The sequence below is a fragment of the Alosa alosa genome, chromosome 13 (assembly GCF_017589495.1).
Source record: "Alosa alosa isolate M-15738 ecotype Scorff River chromosome 13, AALO_Geno_1.1, whole genome shotgun sequence".
Lineage (NCBI taxonomy): Eukaryota > Metazoa > Chordata > Actinopteri > Clupeiformes > Clupeidae > Alosa > Alosa alosa.
The window spans coordinates 23250476-23270126 of NC_063201.1; the positions used below are offsets into that span (position 1 = coordinate 23250476).

At 42.6% G+C, this 19651-nt stretch overlaps 1 protein-coding gene across 1 annotated transcript in view; it reads right to left on the reverse strand.

The window, feature by feature from the left end:
- Positions 1 to 2734: 2734 nt before the first annotated feature.
- The window catches only part of pou2f2a (POU class 2 homeobox 2a), a 69824-nt gene continuing 52907 nt past the window's right edge, over positions 2735 to 19651 (reverse strand). The window contains exons 12-17 of the mRNA XM_048261923.1: positions 17383 to 17577; positions 16174 to 16222; positions 15364 to 15505; positions 13860 to 13916; positions 11617 to 11690; positions 2735 to 7178 (exon numbers count right to left, since the gene is read on the reverse strand). Coding sequence (XP_048117880.1) covers positions 6850 to 7178; positions 11617 to 11690; positions 13860 to 13916; positions 15364 to 15505; positions 16174 to 16222; positions 17383 to 17577 — 846 coding nt within the window. The 3' untranslated portion in view covers positions 2735 to 6849. The remainder of the gene's footprint in view (positions 7179 to 11616; positions 11691 to 13859; positions 13917 to 15363; positions 15506 to 16173; positions 16223 to 17382; positions 17578 to 19651) is intronic.

Genomic DNA, 19651 nt, shown 5'->3' on the forward strand with positions numbered 1-19651 from the left:
CATTTTTTGCTTTGCACATAGTTTGCAATTCTGAAACACACTTATTGCGAAACACTACACACAGTAGTGTTTTCTTACATTAGACGCTTTGTTAAAAAAAAAAAATCTCCTGTTATCATTGGGAAAACACTTCCATTCAAAATACAAGCACATCTGGTAATTGGTAAAACCCACACACATACCTGAAAACACTTAAAGAGAAAACTGAACACCAATCAGTCTGAGGCTTAGCAGTATACATTATACGTTATTGTGTACCTGTTCAAGTGTGTACTTTTACATTGAGTACCCGTGTACAGTTATGTATTTGCCACTTTACTACCCATTTCTAAAACCTATTGAAGAATTATGTTCAGTGTGCCAGTTCAAGGGTGCATATGGCACACAAGGTGATATGTCCCCCATGCCCGAGAGGACACCGCCTTCAACGTCGACCAGGACTTGTGGCCAGATCTGAACAGAAGGGAGGATCCATACTCCTTTTTTTTACAGTTTTTTCAACTGTTTACACACTAAATCTGTGCTTGTCACACACTTTTCTAAAGAGGTCTTTAAAACACCAAAACCCCACACCAAATCTGCAAAACCGTACACTAATTCTCAGTGTTTGACTCAGTTTTCAATTTCGTAAAACACATTTAGCAAAACACCACACACAATTTTCTACCTAACACACAAAAATCTAACAGGAAGTACAGTAACTTGATTTTGGTTTTCAAACACAACCTATCAAAATGCTACACTTATTCACCACTTATTCACACTCAGTCGTCAATGTACTCATTACTTTACTGAACACCATCCGATCATTGCCTTAGTATAGGCCTATGATATATTCTATAGATAGACCCTTTCAATCTGTTCCTAGAGGATTTACGGTTGAAATGTTCATAACAATGCAGATACTTTGAAATGAAAATTAATTGGACTTTACTGTAATGTTCTACAAAAAGTCAACTTTACGTAAAACGTGTCTTTTTGTCCCCAAGTGACCATTAGCTCAATGTGGCTTCTGGAAAATGCCTTAGGAACACGCATATTTGTTTCTGCAGTTGAAAGGGTCTATAGGCCTATGAATACATACAAGCCCAACTGCGCCCCTTCCCCACCCCCCAACACACACACACACACAGTAATATATTTTCTTTGGTAATACAGCAATTTATGTATTTGGGAAAATCAACTTTTTCAAAGCTCCATGCACATCTGCTGGTAATTTTTTTGCTTCCTTTTTTCTTGTTTGTATTGTATTGTATTCACAACAGCAAATTATTTGGGGAAAATCACTATTTTTGGTTTCAATATTGCTTAGGTTTTGAGCAACAGTGTGTACATGATGTATCCAAAATGTCATATTTTAACAAAAGTGTTTATAATTTGAGGCGAATGTTTGCTTTAGAGATGTGTTCATGACATTTTGAATGTTGTGTGTCATTTTGTTGGAGATTTTTGGCATTTTGTGTGAGAAATTGTGGGTTTTGTGTGTGGAGTTTTGAAAAATAGACAGAGTTTTGAAAATGTGTGTTAACAGTAAAAAACAGTAGTAGCAATTTCTCCAGTAATTGTTTTTTTCTTTTACTTTTGTTATGTTGCTAAATTTTTTACTGTATTCGTTTCACTTTCAGTATTGCATTGATAACTGTGATTCTATTTTTCTTTATTTCTATAAGAAAATGATGTGAGTGGTTTATCTCCAAGTGCTATGTAATACAGTTTTCCTGTTGCTTACACACTTTTTGCAGAATTTGACTCATTATGACCACCGCTAGCGTAGCTAGTTTCTAGCGTAAAGTTTTTTTCCCGTGCAATGAGTCTTCCAACAGAAATCAATGGGATTTTACAAAATGCCAAATAAAACACGACAGAAACTGTATTTCGCTACGCTACTTGTTTTGGAACATCAACGAATACCACTAACCACTCGGTGAGTTGCACAGTTTTGAAAATGAACGTTCAGGGTTTTTTTAGGACATGTTTGAGCATGCCTGTTGGCAGCCACTCTGAGTAGTCAAAGGCGATTCAAAAGTCGAGACAGGACCAATCGTCAAAATTTCGGTGTCCACCACTCTAGTTCATCCAAAACAAACCAGAAAAGGCCCTCAAAGTGCTAAATGCCGAAATTTTCCTTTAAATGAAGAGGTGAAGCAGCACAGTGGTAAACATTACCTGTCCCAACTTTTTTTGAAACATGTTGCTGGCATGAAATTCAACATGATCATATATTTTCCATGAAATAGTCAAAATGGTAATTTTCAAGATTTGATATGTTGTCTATGTCCTTTTTGCTGCTAAATATGGGTTTTCTGTTTTATTTGCATTTTAGACAACATTGATTTGGGGTACATCGTTAGATCGGTGAGATTCTCCACAATTCAATTGTTCAGCTCATTTTTCAGAAACCATAAGCACCAAAGTAGGCTGCAGTTCAGATTTAGCAGCTTGGTGAAGAGAGGCCAAATGGTGCGCATGGAATTAAAGACTTGGCCCATATAGACGCCTGCCCCAAATACAAGCAGGTTGAGTTCTGCGACTGAAGTAAATATGTGTGTGTGTGTGTCTGTGTATGTGTGTGTGTTTGTGTGTGTGTGTGTGTGTGCACGTGCGTGTCTGTATGTGTGTGTGTGTGTATGTATGTGTGTGAGTGTGTGTGTGCGCGTGCGTGTGTGTGTGTGGGACTGCATCTGTGGTGTGTGTCTGTGTCCATCAGCTAGCAGAATCACACTCGGAGACAAAGTGTGTTTTGGAATCCTGTATTTAATCAGACAAATGAAACACTTTCAGTTACAAAAATGGCTTGAGATGAATAACACTGTACAGTGACCAAGCCAAAGACCAGTTCAGTTCTTCTCGTCTAGTTTTGGTTTGAAAGGTAGACACATCAAAAGCCTGTGCTGTCTCCACACACACTCACACACACACATACACACACACACAGATATTTTGGTACAGCTTAGTAATGCTTTGGCAGCACAAATGAAACCAACTAAACAACCACAGTGTACAAAGACTAAACTTTTCATTATCATCATCATCATCACCATAATCCTAATCTTCATCATCCTAATCATCATCACCATAATCCTCATCTTCATCATCCTAATCATCATCACCACCATAATCCTCATGACAAAGAATTAAACATATACATTTCATCATCACCATCTTCATCAGCATTTTTGTTGTTATCATTATTGTTATTAGTATAATTATAATTATTATTATTACTATTATTATTATAATTTCCATTTGTTTAACTGAGGTGTAAGTTTTTAAAGATAGGTAGCTAGGTGACAAGGGATGGATAGACCAGGGAAAGAGAGGAGTGGTAAAGAGAGAGAGAGATGGGGAAGAGAGAGAGAGAGATAGGGGAAGAGAGAGAGGGAGAGAGATGGGGGGAAGAGTGAGAGAGGTTGTAAGAGATTCTTTGGTTGATTTCTATGTTGCTGAGAAGCCTTTGCTGCCACCGCAGTGATCCTTTGGCCTGAAGCTATTTAGAAAAAGAAAATGGAGAGGAACTGTGTGTTCGACAAGAGAGGGTGGTCAGCGTGTGTATGTGTGTGTGTGTGTGAGTGTGTTATAAGCATCTCAGGGAGTATGTGAAGGACCCAGTGTCCGGTGGAAGGCTGGCTTTGGCATCATTCTTTGGAAACACTCCACTAGGACCCTGGGCCCTCACACACACACACACATACCCTGACACACACTTCACTAGGACATAGGCCCTCCCATACACACACACACCCCTTCACTAGGACACAGGTACTCACACACACACCACGTGTCTCTGTGTGTGTGTCACCTAGCAACCATAGCTACAATCCTGTCACAGCTACGTGCTAACCGCTCTGGACTCTCTGAAGCTGGGTGACACAGCAGCTGCGCTGACCAATAAGGTTCCAGCCCAGCACACCTCAGCCAATCAGAGAGGCCAAGGGAAGTGGACTGCTCCACTTGTAGCCCATGTCAGGGGCAACAGGAAAATGTTGCTATGACGACAGAGTAGCCAAACCTGCAATCCTGCCCTTTGCCCTGTGTGTGTATTTAACACATTGGTCTATTTGGTTTATCATTAAGAATATGAGGTATACAATGAGCTATCTCTTCATCAGTAGAACTCACAACACCAACACACACATTCACAAGAAAAAACTACAGATGAGAGAACACGAGAGAAGGAGAGTGAAAGAGAGAGGGAAGAGAGAGGATGAGAGAGCGAAGGAGAGAGAAGGTGAGAGGCAGCTCCTCTTCTCTCCTCTTTTCTCTGCTCCTTGTTTTTGGTTCATAGCTGTTTAAAGCTTTCAGAGTGTGGAGGGGGTAGCAGCACTGCTCTCTTTGAGTGTTGAGCTCTGTGGCCAATCACTGACGGGCGAACACAGTGCTGCCCCACCCATGGTCCCACCCTCTCCTATCATTGGTTGAGCAGGACCAATGGTTACATTTGTTTATTATTTGGTTTGCAGGTCACCTTGGCACAGGTTGGGTTCTATTTCCCTAAAGATAGACCCGCCCCCCGTGAAACAGCATCTAACACATAATCATAAACACACACACACACACAACCCGCTCCAGAGCACAGATAAATATACAACTATAAACCAAAAAGGCAACATAAAGAGAATACAAAACCTAGAGAGATAGTTTAGGAAATATTTGGTCTAAATTTAAGTCATCATCACTGACATTTTTTAATTTTTCAGTTTTTTTTTGTCCTTTTGGTGTTCTTGAGTAGCAACATGTATGCAGTGGAATAAAGATTGTTTTCTACAGAACCACTAATACAGAGATACATTCCGTCCAGAACCAGAGCGTTGTGACCACTGGAGTGGACCAGGAACAAATCATCCAGCCCATCTGTCTTAGAACCGGGTAGAACCAGCTTAGGGCTAATCCAGCTCACTTAGAAAACTTAGCCAGTGGGAACAGACACACCCACCAGTATGGCCACACAGTCTGGGGGGCAGCCAATAGAAACTATCATTGAATGGGTGTGTTCTTGATTGTATGTAAGGGCATGTGTATATGTCTTGATGTCTGAGCTGTGTGTGTGTGTGTGTGTACGTGTGAGTGTGTGTGTGTGCGTGCGTGTGCGCGCGCGCGCGTGTGTGTGTGACTGTGCGTGTGTGCATGTGTGTGTGTGTGTGTGTGTGTGCGCACGTGCATGCGTTTGTGTGCGTGTGTGTGTGCGCATCATAAACCTGTTCTGTGCCTCTTGTGTGCATCTCTCTGACAGCTTCGTCATCTGAGAAAATCCACTCATAGCACAGAACATCGCTTAGCAACCAACAACGTGCAAACAAACAAACAAACACATAAACAAACACAGACACATGTCTGCAGGAGTGGAGTCTGCCCGTCCAGAGCCACTCACACACGAGAGCGAGGAGGAGAGCAGGAGGGATACGCTCCATTCCTCCGTCCATATATCTCTCTATCCTGTCTTCCGTGTGTGTGTGTGGCAGGTGATGAATGGAACATAAAGAGCATCTTTGACAAACACACACTCTCCCCGATCTATACACACATACACACAACCCAATCTGTCCACACACACACTCCCCCCGATCTATACACACAACCCAATCTGTCCACACACACACACACACACACTCCACCAATAGATGGACATCATCTACACAGCTCTTGGAGTACACTTTTCCATTACCCTTTAACACGCAAAACACACACACACACACAAACACACACACATCCCCTGCCTGCGTGTGGATGAAGGACGCTGATGAAGATGATGATGATGATGATGATGCAGCAGTTATGTGTTTGTATGTGTGTGTGCACAGACATGTTAGGCACATGAGTGGACACAAAGAGACAGACCTAAGCACACAGACAGGGTTCTAGCAGGACAACAGCAGAGGAACACTTCGGAACATGTTCCACAATCCACATGCCATGTGTGTGTATGTACATGTGTGTCTGTGTGTATGTCTGTGAGTGGTGTATGTGTATGTGTGGTGTGTGTGTGTGTGAGTGTGTGTGTGTGTGTGTGTGTGTGTGTGTGTGTGTGTGTGTGTCTATGTGTGGTGTGTGTTTGTCTATGAGTGTGTGTGTGTGTGTGTGTGTGTCTCTGTGTGTGTCTGTGTGTCTGTGTGTCTATGAATGTGTGTGGCCCTGGATGAGAACCTTGGGAACGGGTCCTTTGAATAAAGCTATGTCTCTGTGTATTTGGTATTTGGTTTAAGTATTTGGTTTGGTTTTGGTATTTGGTATTTGGTTTGGTTTTGGTATTTGGTTTGGTGTGTGTGTGTGTGTGTGTGCATGCCTGCAGCAGTCATTCTTAGTCTGTATGTGTGTGTGTGAGTGTGTGCATGATCGTCTCCTCGTCTTTCCTCTCCTTGAGTTTTTGGTTTCGGTGGTTTCCCAGGAGACCATACACTTAGGGAAAAAAGAAAAGTTTTCAAAGAGACACACACACACATGCCTCTGTTTTTCTCTTGCACAGCAGCTCACACGCATGCACGCAAGCACGCACGCACACACACACACACGCACACACACATGCATTAATTAAAGTTTCAGTTTGTCCTTTTTGGCTCCAGCTCTTTGAGCAGCGCTGCATGGCCCCCTGCTGCCCACCACTGGTACTGCAGGCACACACAGCCTCCATTTGAGCAGCAGTTTGGTCTGGTCTCTCTCCCCCCCTTCTCATCCAGCCTGTATGTGTGTGTGTGTGTGTGTGTGTGTGTGTGTGTGTGTGTGTATGTGTGTGCGTGCGTGTGTGGCACCAGGACATGGAGAGAGAGAGAGCTTTGGTTAGAAGGTGGGGTTTGCATCTCCTGTGCTCCCCTTTCCATCGAGCACTCCTGTCCAGTAATTGGTCAGATGAGGTTGTCACTCAATCTTGGCTCCACTCAGAGAGAGAGGGCTGTACAGCACTTCAGCAGAGCAGCAGGAAGAGGCGGGGCTTGAACAGGAAGAAGCAGGGGAACAGGGGGTGGGGGTAATTCCCCTTGCACTGAGATAGGAGTTTTTGGCAGCTTTGCTGGCAGCAGGACTGGCCAATCGCAGGCCAGGATTTGCTGCCATGGGCAACAGGGTAGAATGGTTAAGGAACAGAGAAGAGGGAAAGCCTGCCCCCTGAGTCCCAGAGCCGCCAATCAAAATGTTAGTCCTGTCCTCAGGACTGGTATTGGGAAGTTGACCACCACTGGTTGCAAGAGCTGAGAGAGAGAGAGAGAGATCGAATGAGAGAGAGGGAGAGAGGCTTATTAACACTCCTATATTAAATAATTATTTAGGTGCTTAAAGGTGCTCTAAGTGATGCTGGGTAACGTCACTTCTGTTGACTTTCAAACAAAACAGAGAGCTAGCTTGCTACTTCCTCCCCCTCCCTTCCGTGCTGCTCCCATGCAATTGAAACTCTCCTAAACGCACATCTCATCTGTGATTTGCTGGAACAGTTTGTTATGTTTTCATGGGCTAGGTTTGCCCAGGTTGTTTTTGTTGCCGTTTTTGGAGCCTGGGCTGTCCACAGATTTTTTTACAGTGTATTCAGGACACAGACAGCTGGTTGGTTAGCCTTTTAGCCTTTAGCCTGTTTTAGCTTGCTTAGAGCACCTTTAAATTCAGCAAAACAATAACATCCACATCCAAAACCATGTAGAGCGTATGAGCATGCAGACCATAATACTTCACATCCTCCCCACACTCATAATCTTAAACAATTGATCATAAATACCAATAACATCACTTACAGACCATAATACTTCACATCCTCCCCACACTCATAATCTTCCACAATTGATCATAAATACCCATAACATCGCTTTTAGAAATTCAATTGGTCTAAAAGAAATTTACATAGACAATAAAACTGCATATTTCCCAATGAATTGACAAGCAATTCAATAAAAAAAATGGATTGCTACATGACAAAGAATACCAATTAGCAAACTATCTAGCCAATTAGCAAACTATCTAGCCAAACTGAAACAAGCTCAAAGAATGTGCCCACAAAATACAGATTGGGTGATCAGATACAGATCACAAATTAGATTGGGTGATCAGACATCACAAATTAGATTGGGTGATCACAGACATCACATTAGATTGGGTGATCACAGACATCACAAATTACAGACACAAGAGGCTGGCACCAGCCACACTGCACCCTCTGCAACCTTATGGAGCTACACTGCAACCACTGCAATGTTATGGAGCAACACTGCAACCACTGCAACCTTATGGAGCGACACTGCAACCTTATGGAGCGACACTGCAACCACTGCAACCTTATGGAGCGACACTGCAACCTTATGGAGCGACACTGCAACCACTGCAACCTTATGGAGCGACACTGCAACCACTGCAACCTTAAGGAGCTTGAGGACAAATACATCTTCAGAGATGTCCCACATATCTTTCAGTGAGGAACGACGTCTACTTAAAATGTAGAAGACCAAATCACAAAATCACTGGATGACAATTATCCAGTGATTTTTTACTGCGTTTTGATTGTCGGCTAAAGGCAATCTTTGTAACATGTCCAGAGTCCAGTTTGTGGTAAGATCCTCATTACTCAGAGCACTCTTCAGGGTGAGTACTATTGTTCCTTGTCATACTATTGCTTTCCTTATTTGGGCAAAGGGGGAACAGAATAGACAGATCAGGCATAGTCAGAGTCAGCTCGTTCTTTACGGCTCGAGAGTTACAGCTATACCAGGTTTCTCTAAAACTGTGTGTTAACTATTTGGGTGTTAATACTCCACGAGGGGGACTATCGAGCCCTGTGGTCGGCCATTTTGGCCCTGAAAGGAAATATATGTGCGCGCACAGTTTGGGACTACTTCATAGAGTGCTGCTGTTCACTGAGTGCTTGACTACCATAGACTGCTGCTGTTCATTGGGTGCTTGACTAGTATAATCATTCTTTGTTGTTTTTTATGTTTTAATTATTACTTTTTAAACACTTGACAACTATTGCAACTATTAAACACTTGAAACTATTGACCTTTTATGCTTTTATACAGTATTTACCTAGTGTGTTTTATGTTTTCTTCTTATTATTATTTTTTATTCTTTACTTTTTAAACTATTCTTTGTCTATTGCCCTTCTATGCTTTTATTAGCTATTCCTGTTTGCTTTTGTTTATGTAAAGCACATTAAATGACCTCTGTGTATGAAATGCGCTATATAAATTAAGTTGACTTGACTAATCTGGAAAATGTTTAGTTTCTTTTTCTTTTGGTCCGTGGTTCCATGATAGCATTCAATTGTGCTGTAAATTATCCGCAGAGCAGCAATCTCCTCGTCGAGGAGGCCGTAACCCTGCAGTTAATAGACAGAGAAAGCTCTGGGAACAGGACACAGTTGCATGTCCAGAGTAGCCATGGGAAATTACAAGTGTCTTGGTGCTGTTCAGGGGTGGGGGTGTGGCCGCACCCCCACTTCCAAAGTCACTGCTCACTACCGTCATTTTGTATGCGTTTCATTATCATTTTTGCATGTTCAGGTTCGTAAGAAAAAATCCCTGAGAGCTTGAATGGGGTTTCGGGAATCATAAAAAATAACGCCCCTACCCGGATAGTTAATTAACTACTCGTCAGTCCCTGGGTTTGTTTCCTTTCAATAAAATCTGTATATGACTTAAGATCCACTATATCACTAAAATATGACTGTTGCTATGCCACTGTTACCAGCAAAAACTATGACTGTAATAGTTGGATAGTATGAATCAGATGTTTTAGGCACTATGATTGTAATGTAATCAGATGTTTGCTATGTTACAGTTGATTCTACTGTTGCAAAGTCTGCCTCTTGTCAGTTCAATCATCGATGCTGATTACATTTTTTTACCAGATCTACTTCATAGGAGCCCGAATGTACAGAATTAATAGCCCTCTGCCAACCAATCAGAAAATAGTATTTCTTGTCTCTTGGGGATACGTTTTCAATAATATGCCTTGTAGTTTTTTTTTTTTTTTTTAAAAGTTGGTATACCATGATTATTGTGTGGGTATTTTACTAATTACTTGTATTTTAATTAAATACATTTAAATACTCATAAAATGTAACAAAATATAATACAAAATATGTTGTATTATATTTTGTTACATTTTATGAGCCAGTATTTGTAGTTTGCAACAAAATATTTTTTGATATATTTGTGCCCACCTCTGACTTTTGGTTATGTCAAACTCAAACAAGTCCATCAAACAAACAAACTGATGGTGCACATGTAACCGAGGTCGTAATTCGTCCACCGCTCATGGCTATTTATAGTTTGTAACTAAATAGTTTTTGATGTATTTGTGCCCACCTCTGGACACACTGTAGTCCACTTATTTTTTGTTGTAGCATTTAGTTATCTTCATTTCTATGAGACAAGACAACCATTTGTGACAAAATACCAAATAGTAAATACATTTTAACTCACCAAACCGAACGCCTAGGTTTTCGACGGCAGTTGTTTTGCTCAGAGCTTATTTGAAGCGTATTTGCACCAACGCCATTCATTTTCCCATAGAGATTTTTTCTTACGAACCAGGAAGCTTTAAAATGCTACAAGCTATATAAAAAGTACAAGCTTCCGGGTGGCTACCACACTCTATTAGGTTTAGGATAAGTGAGTGCTTATAGGGTAGGGCTACTAACCCCCCCATAGGCTACATGGCCTATATATATAGCCTATAGGCCTATGTGAAAAGTACCAAAACAACCGACCCGTACTGTGCCATTTTTTGGCACCGTTCCGTTGGGGTCCCGAGCAGAATGGTGTGGTACCTAAAGGAACTAGACCAGACTGGATCCACTGCAGTCGTTTATTAGGCGACAAAATCGTGTCCTAGTGTTTTCCAAGGTGTTGATGTTAGGAAATCAGTATACAAAAAGCTAACAGAAACCTGTGGTCAGTGCACAACTTGTTTATTTTAGGGGTGTGCACAGATGGTCAAATAATTGTCTAACTGTTCGAGACATACTATTCGAACATTATGGCTACTCGGTTATTTTAAAACGCACAGAATCAACATAACGTAGCATAACATAGCACAACATAGAAGTCACACTATCATGATAGAATTTCTGATACCACGTCACTGTTAAGTTAGAATCTTGCAGTCGCAATAAACAGTGAATCTGAGATATTTTCCCATTTCTTTGTTCTGTTTATGTAATGTGAGCCAACACACAGGACAACACACAGGACATGTTGGACAACACACAGGACAACACACAGGACATGATGGACAACACACAGGACATGATGGACAACACATACATGGTGGACAACACACAGGACATGATGGACAACACACACATGGTGGACAACACACAGGACATGGTGGACAACACACAGGACATGATGGACAACACACAAGACATGATGGACAACACACAGGACAACACACAGGAAATGGTGGACAACACACAGGACATGAAGGACAACACAATGGAGCCACTGGATGGGGATGACAAGTTGTGTGAGACACTGAATGAGGTTAACCCTATATAACACACACACTCACACCCTATATAACACACACTCTCACACACACACACACACACACACACACACACACACACACACACACATACACACACATACACACACACTCACACAAACCTTGTCACTCTCTTTCACCCTGTTTCACACACACCTTGTATGGTGGCCAGTGGGTTGTTGCTGAGGAGAGAATGATTCATCCCTGTGTTAACTCCCATCACAGTGTTCCTAAACACACACACACACACACACAGATAGGCAGAGATATAGGCAGAGGAAGACAGTGCTTAGATACACACATTAGAAAAAACACAAACATACACACACACACACTCACACACAGAAAGACAAATAAACACACACAAAGAAGGAAAAACAAACACACATATGCACACACACAGATAAGGGAAAACAAACACACACAAGTGGAAATATGGACATAAAGGGCCCACAAACACACACACACACACACACACACACACACACACACACACACATAAGGGCCCACAAACACACACGCACACACACACACACACACACACACACACACACACACACACATAAATGGCCCACAAAGCGCGACACTAGTCTTGTTGCTATTTCACACCCACTGCAGTGATAATTTTCACTCATAAAGGGCCCACACACACACACACACTCACACCCACTGCAGTGATCATTTTCACTCATTAGACTCTCATTGGTTTAATGGATGTTAGGCCCAAAACACACCCATAAGAACAACCCTTCTGAATTATGCACTTGGCATAGGGACTATTTTTACCATTGTCAAGATAACATAATTATAAGGTTCTATCTGACATTTTTCTCAAAACTGAGTTATTGACATATTCTTGTTCTGTGACACCTTAAGAAGCTCAGGTGAGGTGTTCCTTGTAGGTGCATGCATGATTGGACATTATAGAATATATGTTTGGACATTATATCTAAACAGGCTTGTTCCGCTTATTAGTAGAACTCTATTGAATTCTTATCAGTAGAACTCTATGGAATTCTTATCAGTAGAACTCTGGAACCTTCACAATTGGGTCTGGCAAAGATTCATTGACTTACGACTTCCAACAGCGGCGTAACTAGCAGTGAAATCAAACTTAAATTAGTAATTTAAACTCTCACTAAATCGTTTACAAAGTGTAGCAATTTTGTAAACGAAGGTTTTAAATGCAGTTGCTTATTCAATTCCAAAGAAATACACATCCATACCGGATTTTAGCAATTGTATTTGCATTCCTGTGTTTTACGGGCATTGGAAATGGGCTACAATGGCCTCTTGTCCAGTCGGACCTGCAGAGTAGAGGTCTACACTCCCGCGGTAGATCCGCGGGACCCACGGGTCCCGACACAAAAGAGTGCTGCGCGGGACAACTTTTGTCATCTGGGGTCTTTCTCAGGTGTGTGTGCTCCTTTCGAGAGACAGAAATAAAACTGAATAGGCTATCCCTCCTGCATGCGGGCTTTAGCGGGCGGGAGCGGGACATCATGTTACAGATGCGGGTGGGAGCGGGACTAAAAATGACACACTAATGCGGGAGCAGGACAGAATATTGCGGGAGCAGGACTGAAAAATCAGTCCTGCGCAGACCTCTAGTGTGTGGGTATTCCCAGGCTATGTCAAATTCTAAGACTTTGAAGCTCAATATCTCAGAACTACTCAGAACGTAGATAGAACCCTATAATTCCAAGAGGACAAATATGTTGATTCAGAGACGAATATGTTGATTAATCGTTCATGCACCTCCTGCTTCAGACTATGCGTCTAAATTGTTACAATAGGTCCCAAAGACACACAGACACCATATGATTTCCCACTTCAACACACACTAAGTGTCAGTGAACATGCAGATGTGTTCAAATGTGACTGTGTGTGTGTGTGTGTGTGTGTGTGTGTGTGTGTGTGTGTGTGTGTGTGTGTGTGTGTGTGTGTGTGTGTGTGTGTGTGTGTGTGTGTGTGTGTGTGTGTGTGTGTGTGTGTGTGTGTGTGTGTGTGTGTGTGTGTGTGTGTGTGTGTGGATTCCATGAGTAGTATTCACCTCAAGATGTGTTCAAATGTGTGTGTGTGTGTGTGTGTGTGTGTGTGTGTGTGTAGATTCCATGAGTGGTGTGTGTGTGTGTGTGTGTGTGTGTGTGTGTGTGTGTGTGTGTGTAGATTCCATGAGTAGTGTGTGTCTGTGTGTGTGTGTAGATTCCATGAATAGTATGTGTCTGTGTGTGTGTAGATTCCATGAGTTGTGTGTGTGTGTGTGTGTGTGTGTGTGTGTGTAGATTCCATGAGTAGTATGTGTCTGTGTGTGTGTAGATTTCATGAGTAGTATGTGTCTGAGTGTGTGTAGATTTCATGAGTAGTGTGTGTGTGTAGATTCCATGAGCAGTATTCACCTCAAATCACTGCTGCTGTGTGAACTGTAACCATTCTTTTTGCCCAAACGCCACAGGCTGTGAACAAAGATCACACACACACACACACACACACACACACACACACACACACACACATACACACATGTGCACACCCACACGCACACATATACACATGCACACACACACACACACATACACCACACACACCACACACACACACACACACACACACACACACACACACACACACACACACACACACACACACACACAACACATGCACATGTGTATGTGGAATCACACACACAAACACACAGACATGCGCACACAGGTTACTGGCCTTGTTCGACCAGAACAGACACACAGAAGGATGGATCTGGGTCTGTGTGTGTGTGTGTGTGTGTGTGTGTGTGTGTGTGTTAGAGTGTGGCTACCCGACCTGAACCTGAACCGGGTCGGGTTTGGACAAATATTTAGAAATGATACTCGGGTTCGGTTCGGGTTCGGACACATGGGGGCAATATGCACTGGACGTTTTACATTTAAAATAGCTTATTATGTTGGGTAACCAGCAGGTCCGCTTCACATAATGCAAACGTTTGTTTTTTTTGAGAATAAAATACCTAACAAAATACCTAACAAAAGGATCTAACAGCCTTCTTCCTGTGTGCAAGATTTGTTTATGTAGCCGTGACAACGCATGTGCATTTCAGGCGAGAAGACAGGCTATCTTGGGTGACGTTAAAAAAAAATAGTTAGCCTAAATTTTAGCCGAGATTTTCAGACCAAAGCAAATGGAGGGAAGTCTAGGCATACGAGGTGGAGGTGTTTGCGTTGCATAGGCTACTGTGGTAAAGACATACTGCAGATGGAGGTGGAGGTGTTTGCATTTCATAGGCTACTGCAGTAAAGACATACTGCAGATGGAGGTGGAGGTGTTTGCGTTGCATAGGCTACTGCAGTAAAGACATGCTGCAGATGGAGGTGGAGGTGTTTGCATTGCATAGGCTACTGCAGTAAAGACATGCTGCAGATGGATCAGTGACAGAAGGACAGTAGTTTCAATGACTTTTGCAGTTCATTTCAAGACTTACATTTTCAAGACTTTTCGTCAATGAATTCTAGAATTCTATTTCAATAGGCTATGCTTGCTTGGGCATCTTGTGTTAATGTGTGCTGTGTGTGACCTGCGTGTGTGCGTGCATGCTCAGCTGATGGTTCTGTAAACAATTAGGAATTCCATTTTGACATTTGTTTAATGGGCTAAAGACAGGCTATCCACAAACGTGAACATTTAATCACTAGCATGGGAATAACTGAGGCATCACCTGCGTCGGGCTCGGGTCGGGTTCGGACATAAAAATGAAAATGCCTGTCGGGTTCGGATCGGGTTCGAACGTGGGCCAGGTTCAGACAGAAATATGCGGCCTGAACCACACTCTTCAGAATATATGTGTGTGTGTGTGTGTGTGTGTGTTTGTGTGTGTGTGTGTGTGTGTGTGTGTGTGTGTGTTGTGCTCACCCTGTGTTGAGACTCAGTGTGCTGTGGGTCAGAGGGGCGGGGCTGGCTGTGCTACGAGGAGGCGGACCAACAGGAGACTGGGCGGGGCTTAGAGGTGGTGGTCCACTGGGAGTCAAAGGGCAAATAGAGGGCAGAGAGGTCACTGCAGGAGAGGGAGAGAGGGATGAGTTAGTTACGAGAGAGAGAGAGAGAAGGAGAGGGGGATGAGGAAGCTACGGGAGGGAGAGAAGGAGGGGGTGGAGAGAAGCAGAAGAAGAGAGAGATGAGTTAGTTATTGGAGGGAGAGGGAGGGAGGAAGGGAGAGAGAGAGAGGGAGAGATGGAGAGAGGGATAAGTTAGTTACAAGAGGCAGAGAGAGAGGGAGGGAGGGAGATTAGGGGGGATGAGTAAGATATGGGAGGGAGGGAGAGAAGGAGGGGTGCATTTGAGAAGCCTGGAACATGTGCACACACACCCTGAATCTGAAGAACCACAGAGAACCACAGTACTGCAATACTAACACACACACAATTACACTTACACACACACACACACACTCTCTCTCCACTTGTGCTGTAGTGTATCAGTGGTGTGGGCATGCAGATCTAGTATTTGTATGCACAAGTATTCCAATATTGGGGCAGTCGTGGCCTACTGGTAAGGGATTCGGGCTTGTAGCCGGATGGGTTGCCTGTTCGATCCCCGACCAGTAGGAACGGCTGAAGGCACCTAACTCACTGCTCCCCGAGCGCCGCTGTAGCAACCTGATTTACATTTACACTCACATTCACACCCACATTCCACACACACACTCACACACACTGGGTGTACCTGTTGAGCTGAGACTGGTAGGAGGTTGGGTGAGTCCTTGAGTGGTCATCTACAGTGGCAGAGGAAGAGAAATCTCAGTCAGGACACACACAAGGTGCTGGTGGTGTGTGTGTGTGTGTGTGTGTGTGTATGTGTGTGTTGTACCATGTGTGGGCTGTAACAAGGGAGTGTGTGTGTGTGTGTGTGTGTGTGTGTGTGTATGTGTGTGTTAGGGCTGGGCGATATGGCTAAGAAACAATATTGCGATATTTTTAGTCTATTTCACGATATACGATATACAGTATATCTCGATATTTTGACATTTTCTTAAAAGGACTTCAGAATTCTCACTTTAACCCTGTGATGTTTTAAATCATGCCAGTATGATGCAGTAGGCTAGGATAAATCATACCAGTCCAATCCCTGCAAATTCACAATATCCACATTAACCAAATCTTGGTTATTCACAGGCGGTTTCTATTTTACATTTGCATGTAAAAGCAGGCGTGAAAGTAGTTATGAATTCTTGCCAGTAGCCTACTAAGTTTCATTTAGGCAAAAGTGTGTATGCAAACATTTCAACACACCTAAATAGGGTACATCAATTGATTTATTTCAGCCTAGAATGCAGAGCATTCATCATGGCCTGTTATTTGGCTTTATCATTCTCTCTTCTTTCCCTGTCTTCTTTGAAAGACGCTTGTCGTTTCGAAACAGTCGGACGTGCACATAGACATAGACAGTAGGCTAGTCCTTCAGCCTAACGCACGGATATCATTGTAATTTTAATTTGAAGATCTCTTGTATTTCGTTTCGTTTTTCGTTTCATGTAACCAAATCAGAACGGCCTCCATCTATTAGCCTAGCTCATTGTTGAACAACACCAGCCTATGCTACCCATAGATACAAATGCCACCGTCGCTTTTGAACTAAGAGTTCACTTCTTCTCGTCTACACTACGTCTACGTCACCTTCATCTCAATAGATGGTTAAGAGAGGTTAAGAGAGATAGGGACACAAAACGGCAAAGTAAGTGTTGCTGCTTAAAAAAAAGAATGAAATACTCAATATTTGCGATGACACTTTCATGTATCTCACGTAGGCCTACAGCAAACTGCAATATATCAAGTATATTCGGTATTTCGGTATATCGCCCAGCCCTAGTGTCTGTGTGTGTGTATATATATGTATGTATGAATGTGTGTGTGTGTGTGTATGTGTGTGTTGTACCATGAGTGGGCTGTAGCAGGGGAGTTTGTGTGTGGTGGCGTTGGGGGCGTGGCCGGGCAGAGGGGACGTGGCACTGGAGGGGCTGACGCGTTTCTCCTTCTGTCTCCGGTTGCAGAACCAGACGCGCACCACCTCCTTCTCCATGTTCAGCTGCTCCGCAATCTGCAGGATCTCCTCCGACGCCGGCTTTTGGTTCTGAGACAGGACAGGACAATATCAATATGGAACAGCAGCAATCTCACACACACAGACACACACACACACATAAACAGTTTAATGCCTTTATTTGGATCAGACAGGGGAAGAATTTACAGATCCAAACATTGATAGAAGTACGTTACAGATTTAGACATGTCTGATCAAACACAGTATGCGTTGTGATGTTTTTCATCTTTTCTGAACTTGTGATTATGGTAAACATGGCATCGTCATCTCCAGATGGATACACTAGCTATTATTGCAGAAATGGAGCAGCAATGGAGCATACTTTGCTAGTCTTTTGCATTTGGCTTGCTAAGTCCACACAGTTGCAATCCTTGTAAAACAAGTTTTTTAAACTTACTGCCAGTTTCAGTATTTATTTGTCCGCGAACTGTGTCCTGTCTGTATATAGTGGTCTATGCCCGATCCATTTTGAAGTTTTGGTGCGATTGTCTAAGTGGGAGGTTTCAGGCCTGCTAGACAGGCCAGACAAGATTAACATCTCATCACAGCAACAAATCCTGGTACATCTTGGTAAGAGAGTTTTTTCTTGACTTTGTGGACTAAACTAAGCAAAATCCAAGCTTGGTGGCTGAGATCCAACAAGAAAGTACTATTTCCAGTACATCTTGATGACAGATCATGTCTCCCAAACTAAGAACGTCCCCTGGTGCGGAGGACTCAGTGGTCACAGTGAGTAGAAAGAGTGGTCAGTGGTCACACAACGGGTGTGCTTTCCCAGTTGTTGGATCAGCAGAAAGAGTTCTACAAATAAATCATACTTCAGCAGCAGCATATCAACATGTTTGACCCTCCACAATGACTGATTTTATTAGGTCAATTGTGCTGTCACATTTGGATTACTGCCCAGTTGTTTGGTCAAGTGCTAGCAGGACACACCTTAAGAAACTCCAGGTTGCTCAGAATAGAGCAGTCAGACTAGCTTTACAAAACGTTGCACAAAACGTTATCATCATCATCATCAACTGTAGAAACAAAATGTAAGTATCATCTATTGAGATTTATACATAATGTAATTTGGAAGATATAGAACATAACAAGTGCCAAATGGGCTTTTGGGTGTCGCGGCACCATACACACACTGTATGATCAGAACTGCAGCCGGTTGCACCAGTACATTGTAAGGTCGATCGTAAGTTTAGGTGTAAGGTGTGTCTTAAACCTTACGTTGAAACGTACTAGTTTTACACTAGCGCTGCATTCTTTTTCTGTTGCACCATTGCTACTTAAAGGAACATTATGTAAGATTGTGGCCAAAACTGGTACTGCAATCACTTTCAAATTACTGTAGAGTGGTGTATCCCCTCCCCCTCCCCCCTGACTCGAGGTTGCCAACCCTGATGCCGAAACACTACTGACCTTGTGATTAGTAGATAGGTGGAGGGTGGCGCATCAGGCCAAAACACAACATGACATGACAAAACACAACATCAACATCAGTTGAGGGCTGCAACTTCGCTTCCTGGCCGTACTACTGTTGTCAGTGATATAAGTATTTGAAATGAACACGATTTCTTAATGTCTAGTGACATATCAGGGCCATTTTATGATTAATTTAAATACATTTCTTACATACTGTTCCTTTAAGGTACACTGTACTGTAGTTAGTAGCTACTAAATCAAAATATTGTTGCATAGAATGACGTTTTTACCGTTGACAACCAATCAATATCACTAATGATATCGGAAGCATCACAGAGTCACAGCACTTGCGTTGGTAACGCTGTAACGCTGTTACGTTGTATGATAAAGCCGCATTTACATTTTACTTCCTCTGCAATTACTTTGTTGTATGGAATAAAATAACACTGTATTTTTAAATAACAGTAACGTTAACACTCTTTCTAATATGGCTAATGAAATCTCTGACAACAGATCAATCCACAGCACTGAAATGTGTGCTTTGTGTGGTAATGATAGTTAGATGTTTGGTAGCCTATTTGTACTGCTAGGTCCATACGATTTCCAATGAAAACAAACATGATTCAAACACTGCTCAATTAAATTAAATGTGTGTAATTGTTGCGTATGTAACTCTTCTCGACTT